The sequence below is a fragment of the Metopolophium dirhodum genome, chromosome 3 (genome assembly GCF_019925205.1).
Source record: "Metopolophium dirhodum isolate CAU chromosome 3, ASM1992520v1, whole genome shotgun sequence".
NCBI lineage: Eukaryota > Metazoa > Arthropoda > Insecta > Hemiptera > Aphididae > Metopolophium > Metopolophium dirhodum.
The window spans coordinates 12,507,595-12,519,587 of record NC_083562.1 but is presented as its reverse complement, the minus strand read 5'-3'; the positions used below and the strand labels follow the sequence as shown (position 1 = coordinate 12,519,587).

General features: G+C 25.8%; 3 protein-coding genes across 5 annotated transcripts; 2 read left to right on the top strand and 1 right to left on the bottom strand.

Moving 5' to 3' along the window:
* Positions 1–540: 540 nt before the first annotated feature.
* LOC132941377 (conserved oligomeric Golgi complex subunit 7) lies at positions 541–6,003 on the top strand. Its single transcript, XM_061009411.1, has 14 exons — positions 541–833; positions 1,047–1,116; positions 1,197–1,286; positions 1,500–1,682; positions 1,754–1,885; positions 1,962–2,145; positions 2,236–2,432; positions 3,220–3,439; positions 3,498–3,754; positions 3,821–3,941; positions 4,012–4,161; positions 4,381–4,568; positions 4,661–4,904; positions 5,565–6,003. Exons 2-14 carry the CDS (start codon positions 1,114–1,116, stop codon positions 5,729–5,731), a joined length of 2,136 nt encoding a protein of 711 aa, XP_060865394.1. The 5' UTR covers positions 541–833; positions 1,047–1,113; the 3' UTR covers positions 5,732–6,003.
* On the bottom strand, positions 5,746–8,430 carry LOC132941382 (U4/U6 small nuclear ribonucleoprotein Prp4). Its single transcript, XM_061009415.1, has 9 exons — positions 8,104–8,430; positions 7,799–8,003; positions 7,561–7,691; positions 7,046–7,250; positions 6,775–6,951; positions 6,475–6,696; positions 6,259–6,366; positions 6,031–6,196; positions 5,746–5,972 (listed from the first exon to the last, which is right to left on the bottom strand). The coding sequence occupies exons 1-9, from the start codon at positions 8,258–8,260 to the stop codon at positions 5,820–5,822; spliced, it is 1,524 nt and encodes a 507-aa protein (XP_060865398.1). The 5' UTR covers positions 8,261–8,430; the 3' UTR covers positions 5,746–5,819.
* A 263-nt stretch (positions 8,431–8,693) lies between these two features.
* LOC132941383 (NF-kappa-B inhibitor-interacting Ras-like protein) lies at positions 8,694–10,235 on the top strand. 3 transcript variants are annotated; one of them, XM_061009418.1, is made up of 4 exons: positions 8,694–9,119; positions 9,187–9,480; positions 9,579–9,804; positions 9,977–10,235. In XM_061009418.1, the coding sequence occupies exons 1-4, from the start codon at positions 9,021–9,023 to the stop codon at positions 9,982–9,984; spliced, it is 627 nt and encodes a 208-aa protein (XP_060865401.1). In that variant the 5' UTR covers positions 8,694–9,020; the 3' UTR covers positions 9,985–10,235. The 3 variants fall into 3 exon arrangements, with proteins under 3 accessions (XP_060865401.1, XP_060865400.1, XP_060865399.1); XM_061009417.1 differs by having other exon boundaries at positions 8,700–9,119; positions 9,579–9,856; XM_061009416.1 differs by having other exon boundaries at positions 8,722–9,119; positions 9,579–10,235.
* Positions 10,236–11,993: the final 1,758 nt, after the last annotated feature.

The window sequence follows — 11,993 nt, the reverse complement described above, 5'->3', positions numbered from 1 at the left end:
TATTTTGTTTTAAATATTATGTGTAATTCAACTTAATTAATTTAACAACTTCACAAATATAGCATATAAAAATATTTCGAATGATCGATACGTCAAATAATAAAGTTTTAAACATACCTATAGTATACAAAAATATTATACAAAATATAGGTAATAATAATAATACTAATTATCAAACAATAATTTATTAAATGTAGGCACGAGGCATATTACACATAATATATTATTATATTATAATATAATATACGTATTTGTAATTATATATTAATAATGTGGTAAATGGTAATTATAGATACTAATTAACGTTTAAAAAATATTTGTTCATATTGCATGTGGTTGTGAGTAATATTGTAGTCTGGAGATTTTTTTTCTGGGGTTGTTCGTCGGGGGATTTATTTTCCGAGGATTTTTTTTCCGATTACCTGTTATTACTTATTAACGTATGTTTATATGTCTGTACTTTTCTATGATAATGATACTATTTTTTGTAATATCTATCGATTATTATCATTTATCATGAACTTATTAAAAAAAAACTTATAAATATTATGAATTATAATCATTATTATCAAATATCAATTAGATAATTTATTTCATGATTATTCTCACGAATTAAAATATACTAGTAATATAATAGTATATTTTAATTCGTGATTATTCTTTAATATATTTTATCTTTCTATCAATCACTATAAGATATTCGCACGAACACGATTTAAGATATATTTTTTTATTACTATCTACAACCGTGGCACCTAATAAATGAATAATATTCTGTGATATAACTTTATAAGTCCGTGATATCAATCGTCTACAACACAACAACTACAACTGTAAGCAACTACACTACAATATATTATTTTAATTTATAATCTGTGGTGACTGTGCTGCACAACACAGTAGTAACACAGAATAGCCATTTAATTTATTCTGTGGTACAACAATATTGTTCCAACGCTGATTAAATATTAATATTATATCTTATTATTTATTATGTATCTAATTTTCAATTATCCTATAATATTTAATTGATAATTAAATTTTAGGGTTTAGACACTATTCGATAGTATTGGCATAGCATTTCGGGATTGGAATCATTGGTAATCAATTACAATGGTAATTTTGACTTTAAAATAAATAATGTTTGCTTATGAATAGGTATCATGGAAATGTATATTTCATTTTTATTTTTACAGAATATTTCATCATTTTCAGAAAAAGATTTTAGTGTTGTAGATTGGATTAATAATACATTAAAGGATAAGCCCCCAGATCAATGTCGTGAGGTGTGTATAAATTGTAATAAATTATATAATATTATATATTATTTATAGTTTAGAAATTAGACGTGAATTATATGTTATACACTTATACTACCTATATATTTACTGTATATTTTATGTACTTATGAAAATGGATATTAATGCCTATATCACTGCGGTAAAATAAAACAAAATACTAATCTATGATTAACATATAAACATTTATTTCTGAAATAGGTGATTCCATCTATGTTGAAAAAGTTACAATTATGTGTAGAACAGGTACACGAGGTACTAGACGAAACAACAATACAAGTTCTTTCTTCTCTACCAAAAGTTGTCAATGATATAGAGAAATTTGAAAATCAAGCTACAAATATCCAACAAAAAATTATTGATTTAAAACAAGAAATTAATACAGTAACTAACTAGATTTAATATTTAAAAAAAAACAATATTTATAATTGTATTTTTTTTAATTTGATGAATAGGTTAAAAGTAACACCGGTGAATCATTATTAAAACTTCAATTGTATGATGGAATCAAATGTAATATGGAAGTTACCAAAAATGCTTTGGAGGAAGCAGACAATTGGACAAAGCTTATTACTGATATTGAAATAGTAATTAGTACCTAACAATAACTAATTTATAACAGGAAAAAAATATATTTGGTAATTATGAATGTGTTATATTTAGTTAATGGATAATGGAGAAATAGACCAAGTAACTAATAGATTGATTAGAATGCAACGTTCTTTAGCAGTCTTGGAAAATAATTCTGATTATGAAGAAAGAAAAAATCAGTTGGAAGAGCTAAAAAATAAATTTGAAGTAATATTGATTCCAATGATTAATGTGGCTTTTGAAAATGAAAAAATTGGTATGAAAATCAGTTTCTAAAATAATATGATACATGTATTCATGTAATATAGAAGTATATATAAAATATATTTAAAAATGCATTTTACAGATGAATCAAAACATTATGTAAATATATTTACCGATCTAGAAAAACATGATCAGATTATTAAATATTATTTAAAGTGTAATAAAAACCGATTACGTAAAGAGTGGTCATCAAAAATGTATGCCAATGAGTATTCTAAAAATCCTTTAATGTTTTTTGAAAGTTTTTATGAAGCGTTAATAGAATGTAAAAAGCAGCAAGTAAGTTACTAATTATGCGAATTTAAGCTAATTTAATACATCACCTATAAATTATATATAATGGATGGAGCTTAAAGCACTAGTATTTATAGATTATACTATTATGGTTGTATCACATACCTAAAAATTAGTCTAAAATACATATACTGTTAAAAATATACAAGTTTCTTTGCAAAAGTTTTATAACTTTAATATCATAATAATATTTTTTGGGGACTTATTACTCTGTCTAGAAAAAAATTGGTTTGTTCTACGTATTCATAATCCCCATACTAAACACAGCTAGTGTTTCCACCAAAACCACATTAGTGCCCGATGGCTGTTATCAGCAGTGGTCGGTTGAAATTGGTGTCAGTATGACTGATGTGCTACCGATGCCCTGATCAACCGCCTTTGAAATAGTTAGGTTCTTTGGAGAGGAAAGTGGGGTTTCGGCCATCAGTCTACATGCTTTGAATTGGGGTGTTCTCTCGCCAGATAGAGTATAGTATGAATTATTATAAACAAAAAATGTATGAATGTTCTTAAGTTTTTAGACATCTCTATCCATTTTATATGATTTAAAATAATATAAAAACACTTATGCTGGGTTGCATAATCAATTTATTAATTTTAATGGTTCACTAAAAATTTAATGGACCAAACGTGGGCCACTAAATCTTGTTTAAGGGACCATTAGCTCACTATTGATTCATTAAATGTTTTGTGCAACCCTGCATTAGTGTCTAAAATTATCATGTATTCATTTTGAATAGTTAAATTTTAATGAATTTCAATAATTATACAGATGATTTTGTACAAAAAGTTATTTAATAATGAAGTACAACCTGAAATAGAATGTCAATTAATTTTATCCTATGGAGATTTGTTTAATATATTAGAACTTCCAATGTTTGAATTGGTTGACGTATCTATCAGAAACCATCCAGAACCATTGATTTTACTATTAGATTTATTTGTAACAACTGACGTATTTATTAAAAATATTAAAAATGATTCAAAAATTAGTAAGCATTTTATTTATATATTTTGATCAAATTTTAATTACAAATTACATTTGTATAGGTGATTCATTTAATTGGGATAACATATTAACAAGTATATACAGACCATTGATACCACAAATTGTTTCTTACAAAGAATTTGAATATGAGCATTCAAAAAAAATCACTGATTTTGCATTAAACCAAGATGATTTGGTAGATGTAGTTCAAGCTTTTGGTCAGTCTCAACTAACTGTTTTTAGAGCATCAGAAGAAGCAAAACGTCGAAGTGCTGTTTTTAGTCACTGTGTTTTTCCTGAAATGATCTGTTCTATTAACGTAATAAAAATAATTTTATTTAAAATACATTGAAATATTTTTAATGAAAAATAATTTAATTTTTAGAGGATATTTTCTACTGTTATTGAAGGAGGAAAAGAAGTATTAAAAAAAATATTAGCTAACATTAAACCCGGAGAAAACTGGAATTTGTTTCAAATATGTTTAAAATTTTTACAATCTTCTGGTGATTATTCAAAATACCTAGAATTATTGTTATACATTTAACACTTGAAATTATTATTTTGTATTTTTAGGAGAATTTTTACGAGAATTATATTTTGTGGAATCTGAATTTAAAAGTTGTATTTTAACAAATGAACAACGAGCATTAAATGTTTCAAAATATTTATTACTTGAAGATAGGCAGATTGAATTAAAAAATGTTATTGATTTATTAAAAAGTGGTATGATTTTTTCAATTAATAAATTATTTTTTTATTAGTAAGCTTTAATAGTTTTTAAAAATATTATTAAGTTTAGTGTTTATTTTATTTGTTATTTCATAGAGTTCTATCAACGGACTCTAATCTTTTTACATACACAAAGCTTTATTAACATTTTCTTTTCTTTCTTATAACTATTGTACGTAATTTTTTGTATAAAATGCATAATTTTATTTTTAGATAGTGACTGGAAATTATTTAAAGAATCAATTCAAGCAACAGAAAAATTGTGTTCTCATATATACCAAACTTTTTATAAAATATCATTTAGGCCAATATTATTTTACTTAGAGCAACTGGAAAAAGTAAAATTTAGTAAGGAAACATCTGATGCTCATAGACTTTCTCCGCGAGAATATATTACCCAAGTAATGTTATATGTGACTATAGATAATTATGTCCGTATGTTTCTAAAACAAATAATCTTAAGTAAACAATTTTTTTTTTGCATTCTTAATAGATTGGACAGTATTTAATTACACTTCCTCAGCATGTTGAACCATTTTTAGTAAGAGATAATGAAGCAGTAACTGTAGTTTTAAGTATATCTGACAGACGTTACACAGATGCTTCGCTGGAAGAAAGTTTTACAAATGTCTTATTAAGGATATTAGCAAGAAATACATGTGATGTTTATGTAGAACAGATACAGTCATTAAGAGAAATAAATAATTTGGCTGCTCAACAATTAGCTGCAGATATTGGTAAATCTTTTATGAATTAATTTTAATCACTATTGGACATGGAATAATAGAATTCTATTGGATAATAGAATATTGAGTAGGTTAAATCACTAAATAAATTATTTTTACTCATTCATTTTCATTATACCATTAGTTTTAGTTATCATTACAATATAAATTCAATTACTTTTCAATACATGTTATGGAATGTGTTAATTTAATTCCTTCTAAGTCAGTAGTTACTGCTTTTAAAATTTTGAAGATGATTAGTGTAAAATTTGTTGGTATACAAATAAAACTGGATGGTGGACTATACTCTATTCCAAATAAGTCTAGTAAAACGGCATAGCCTCTGAACGGTAGAACCGCTGTGATTGGCTGCACATGCGCAAACCACGATGGGATATTTTCCAGACTAATTTGGAATACAGTATAGTTCCAAGGATTTCAGCTGTATACATTTTTGACTCAATGCCATGAGTTTTTAAAGGATTTTAAATTATTATTTAAGTATTGTTTGGTAAATAAAAGAATATATTTTTAAATATAATATTACAACAAATTAAAATTGTAAACCTTATTTTATACTGACATTTTAATTACACTTAAATACAATACATAGTCAGCAACTGATCTGTATGTTTTTACTAATTTTTAATTTATTTAAATATATTATTTCAGAATACTTGGGATATGTATTGGAAGAACTTGGAGTCAAACTCAATGAAACTACTATGCAAATAATGAATTTATTAAGACTAGAAAGTGATGAGTACATAATGAAATCATCATCAATTGCTGCTTCAAAAGTAGCATCAGTAATAGCAAAAATTAGAAATATAAGATAAAAAAAAATGTAATATGCAATTTATTTTAAAACTATATTATTTTAACAAGTATAAAATAACATATTATTTAATCAGTTAAACTCAAAAGTTATGATGAGTATTCAGGAGCCCATAATTTAAATGTTCTATCATATGATGAAGATGCTATATATTTAGAATCTGGAGATATGTCCACTCCCATTATTTTGTTGTCGTGTCCAGATAGTGTTTTTAACATTTGCCATGTTTTATTTGCCCAAATCTATAAAAATAAAATATTTTTATTAAACTAATTAACACAATGTATTTACTATAAGTACCTTGATTGTGTTATCATATGAAGACGTAACTATAAAATGACCTTCAGGTTGGTATCTCAGTCCCGAAACAAGACTCATGTGCGCTGGAATAGTGTATAGACATGATCTTTTTCTTACATCCCAAATACGACATGTGTTATCTTCACTACCAGTGGCCATTTGATAACTTAAAATTCAATTAATTTTAGTTGAGTATTGTTTTGTAAGCTTTTTTTAAATAAAAATTACCCATTAGGAGAAAAGTCTATACTATATATAGACTTTAAATGACCTTCCATGAACATAATACATCTTCCTGTACGCAAATCCCAAACACGACCAAAAGCATCCAATCCCCTATTATAATATAAGAAATAATGAATTAAAGTATGGTATCAATATTAAAACAAGGATTTTATTAAAATATTAAATATTTAAATACAATTAATAAATAATTGTACTTACCCAGTCGCAACAATTGAGCCATCACACTGAAACGACATACAATAAACTGGTTTACAATGTCCTTCTTGATGGAGAACTTCTTCCCCTTGTTCTAAATCCCATAATCGCCAAGAATTATCAAAACAGCAAGTTCCTAAAAATCTACCAGATGGATGAAAATCCGCTCTTGACACTCTAAATGGTGCATGACCTTCCAGGTCTGCTACAGGTTCTTCTTTTTTGCTGAAAAAAAACATTATTGGAACATTGTAATGTATGTTCATACCATATTTTACATGAACAAGCAGTAAAATAGCTTACCTATCCATGGACCACAGTTTAACGGAACCATCACTGGCGCATGATACAAGATCACAGACATTTTCTGCAGTGCCAGCATGTGGATTAAACGTGATAGAGCAGACATTACAATTATGTCCTCTGAATGTTTGAACTAATGAACAATCGGGAACTGACCATAATTTACACAAACCACTCCTGAAATAAGTTATGTATAAATACAACAATAATTAAATGAAAGTTCTAATGGACATTTATAAGCAAAAGTTCATCAGAAATAAAAATAATTTACCAAGATGATGTAGCTATAAACTGCGAATCAGGACTAAACCGGCAGTATGAAATTGGTCTAGTATCGCCAATTTGACTACAATAAATAGAAAGAGATGTTGTGTATTTATGTAAATCTTGTAAGCGAGCTGTAAGTGTTGATTCAGGTATACTAGCTTCTTCTCTGAGCTTTTCCAAACGAAAGTTTGATCTCAACAATGAATACTCTAGAAGAATTATTTTAAAACCAATTAATAATAATAAACAATATTAGGGGAAGTTCTTTGTTCTTTGTTTATCAAATTAAAAATAAAATTATTTTTTTGTTTGTGTGGACTGCATTAATTAAATTTTAGTATAAAAATATAATGTTATTTATATAATATATTATAATACAGTCGTCGCGATAACTCGAAGTTGAAGGGGGATAAAAATTCACTTTCAGATATCTACTTAATAAAAAGGGGAAAAAAACAATTCGAGTAGTCAAGTTTTTTGAGTTATCACGACTCGGCTGTTATAATTTATATTACATACCAGCCATATATAAACGTGCATCTAGGAGTGAAGGTGGCCCTTCATGGTACCAGGTTGTATCTTGATCTTTGATTTGCTGTCGTTTCTCTCTTTCTTCTTCTGGTTTTTTTGCTACAACATCTTCTCCTACTCTATAACATATTTATACAATGTCTGTTAATCCTAGTGTTATCAAAATAGTAATTACTAATTCATCAAGACATTAACTAATACATTAGTAAAAATGAATGTTAAATACCTTGAAAGCAGTTCTCTCAATCTATTTCTTCTTTCTGCTGGTCCTTCCCCATACAAGCATATGGCTTGTCCAAGCTTTCTGAGGTTTTTTTTAACTTCATCATCATCAGTAGAAACTTGCACATGCCGGGCTTTCTTTTTACGTTCAAATTCTTCAAGTAAAGCTTGTTTGTCTTTAGATATAGCATCCTCCAAATCAAAATATTCTGTCAACAACAACAATGTAATTAATAATTTGTTAAAAATACCTACCTACTTTACATTTCATTTTAATTGTAATCATTATATTTTATCTAATATTATTACCATTGGATACGTTTATATTTCCTCCTACAACTTTTGATTCACCGTCGTTTTCAGTGAAGGCTAAAGAAGATAGACGGATACGTTCTTGATCTTCTAACGAGCCGTAGTGTATGGTTTTTTGTTTTTTTACATAAGTAATTTCTTCGTCGTCCGACATCTTGTCAAGAGATTATGTGCTTATAAAAATATACTATACATACATTTAAAACATATATAATATAATATAATATATTATACTTTTTATATTATAATTAATGGTTTTGAAATATATCGTTTAGTCGACTATGCAGTATTGCAAATACTATGTGCCTACTGCCTAATGCCTATCATGGATAAATATTAAACACTACCTATAAACAAAAATATCGGTTTATGTTATCTGCTAAAATGGATGTAAGGAACGAGATTTAGGAACGAGATGGCCAATAGATTTATTGAATTATTGTTTTAAACAATTTAAAGTAAAAACATAATTATGAAATTTCTATTTGATTAATTTTAATACTATTTTATTTTTATTAATATTGTTGGGTACTAACAAAGTATACTAATATTTCATAATTCATATTTGTGTTTTAAACATATATCTTTTATATATATATCATATATACCGATAAGACTGTGGTTTACTGGTGGTTTATGATCACGTATTTATCACAATTAATTCACAATGAATGATTTTGAAAATACTTGAATTTAAAAAAAATTGTGAAATAACCACTATGATGTTTATTTTTCACTTTTGAATCAATGTTATAAATAATTATCATCAAATAATAATTATGTTGATATAAATATATCATGTCAGTGTCGAGATTTTTTATGATCATATAGGTACCTTTATAATATCAATATTATAACTTTTTTCTTTATTTGTAATTATTATTTTTAATTGCAATTAAACTGTATGAGTAAAAATGGTAAAAAATTATCGTGTCGTTGTATTTGGCGTGAAAGGCGTTGGTAAGACAGCAATATTGGAACAAGCTATTTATGGACATTTTAGTAAAAATTATGTGAGTTTATTAGAACATAGAATGCCTATTGTTATTATATATTATTGTTGTTTAATTTTGGTTGTAGAAACTGTGGCCTACTATCGAGGATATATACCAGGCTTCTATAGATATTGGCAAAGGGGTACGTGAACAAGTTCGTTTTTATGATACTGCTGGTTTGGATTTGACACAGTTACCTGAGGTTGGATTGTATTCAAATCCAGATCCTTCGCTTATGTTGTCTTTTGGTCAAATAGCTAAGCAGTATGCGTCCATTGCAGATGCCTTTATACTAGTATATGATACAAGTCGACCAGAAACATTTGATTGCTTAGTCACATTAAAAAAAGAAATTGATAAGAATAAGGAAAAAAAAGATGTAAATATAGTAAAAATTTAAATAATGAATCTTTTTATTCTTTAATTCTTAATATTAAACAAATAATACATTTTATATTTGATGTATTTATATTTTAGGCTTTTTATGTCATTGTTGGCCATAGAATGCGAGAAATGGATATCAAAGCTCCAACTTTAGAGTGTCCTACAAGTCGAGCTTCTCATTGGTCTATTAGAGAAAAAATGAAACATTTTGAAGTCAATGCTTTGGACCGAACAAGTTTATTTGAACCATTTATTTATATTGCATCAAAATTTAATACTGTACAACCAAAGAGCAGTTTTCCTCAACTAGTACGAAAAGGTACTCAACATTGATGCCTATTAATGCCATTGATTTTATAGAATTGTTATAGGTAGTATACTAGTATTTTATACTATAATTTATTGCACAATTATTAACCTCTACAAATATTTTTATGTTAAAGATTGTTATGAGCATTTTATAATATTGTAATTTTTGTTTTTGTTGCTAGTCAGGTGACTACTGAGTGCCTTCCCAATTCAATCATTCCCGTTACTTTTAACTTTTAACCAATTAGCGCCAGAGTTTTTTTATTTACAATTTTAACCAACATTTTGTTGAAAACTTATGTTATATCTCAAAAATGATTGTAAAAAATCTATGTTGCCATGTGGCAACGTACGCCTTTAATGGGTTAATAAACATTGCTTATTGTACTCATGTATAAATTGTAAGTATTTTATTTTTAATAAAAACAATTTTTTTTTAAATTTTAAATGACTTAAGTATACTTACCTTTGAATTTGTGACAGGTAATAAATTCACTTTAATATTAAAAATTAACAAGAAAAAATTAATTATTAAATGAAAAATTTGATGTGTTATACGTTAGTAATAAGGATAAAACATACAACTTATAAATCAATAAAATTCACATATTCGTTACATGATTTGATATTTTAAGTACTATGATTAAATATAAATGTATTATTAAAATATAATAATAATATAATATTTATTTTCATCTTTCAAAACACTTGTTAACAGGGTATTTTCTACATTTCTTGAATAAACTTAAACTTTTAGAAGTCGCTAATTTTGCTATTGGTTTTCAGAACTTACATCATCGGAATATCTAATGTTTCTAATACTTAAATAAAAATGTTTTATACTTACAAAATAATATAATGATTACACAAATAATTTGTTGGACTTATAAATTATGAATACTTTTATAAATATTTATAAGTATTTTAGTTAATGTAAAGTCTACAGCATTTCATATAATTTCACTCTATAGTTAAAGACATTACTTTTTTATTTATAAACTAACTGTAATAGCTCCATCTATATTTTTAAACTAAAAATAAATGTTAGTATAGATAATATAAAAAAGTATAAAATCAGTGGAATGAATAATAAAATTTTAATTATTATTAACATTCATATTAAGTAATCAAGCAAACTGTTGTAAACATTAATGATTAAAGTGGGTTGAAATTATACAGTTATATTAGAATAATTTTGTACAGTAAGAAAACATGTTACCTAAATTATAATAAGTCTTGTAATAATACAATTATATTTTTTTATGTTTAAAATTATTTTATTATTTATTTGATTTTCATGTATTATAAGAAAGTTTATTATTAATTAGTCATTCATTTTTTTTCTATTTCCCGATGAAAAATTGTAGATTCTGAGTAGAGCGAACGCGATAATTGTATTGGTTTAACAATGGTTTGTTTTTGTCTGTTGTTAACCTTTAAATGATAAAATATTTCAATCTTCAACTTTGAAAGGTTTGTACTTAAGGGAAGAAGGGGGGGGAGTCAAAAGTTTGCAAGTACTTTCAAAATGTATAGTAAAAAAACATAATACCTAAATCCATTTTGTTTTTTTTTATTGTTTACAAATAATAATATAAACTTTAATATCCAGTTAAACGTTTATACTATCATTTTTTAGACATGGTATAATTTTAGAAATATTATGGCTCTTTTTGTGCTTTTTAGACATTCTAAATTTTGATTTTTGTAAGTTTATTATTTATGATAAAATTTTTTGTATGGTACGACCTAAGTTGTTCAAACCATAATTAAAAAAATATCAAAAATAAATGGTCATCATTTATTTTAAAGCATTTAAGCAGTTAAAATGTTTACGAAATTCTTTAAATCTCGATAATATGTAAATTATTATAATTTCGCAAAAATTATAATCAAATCATTTGTTATGTATTATTTTCAATGGTAATTAACTATGTTTGTAGTCACTTAACACTTTATGCGGATCTTCGATCTATCCAAAAAATGAACGAAATGTTTTTTTTTCATATTATTATATTAACTATTTAGTAACATTATAAAACGATATAAATTATGAAATCGCGTTAAAAATACTCAAGATAATATATAAAAAAAAATTTTTTTCAATTAGTTAATTACAATTTAAAACTATTAATAAGTTTCAGACTTTAGAGGGCCGTAGTTAATAAAGTAGTGAATCGACCATCAACATTTTCAGGA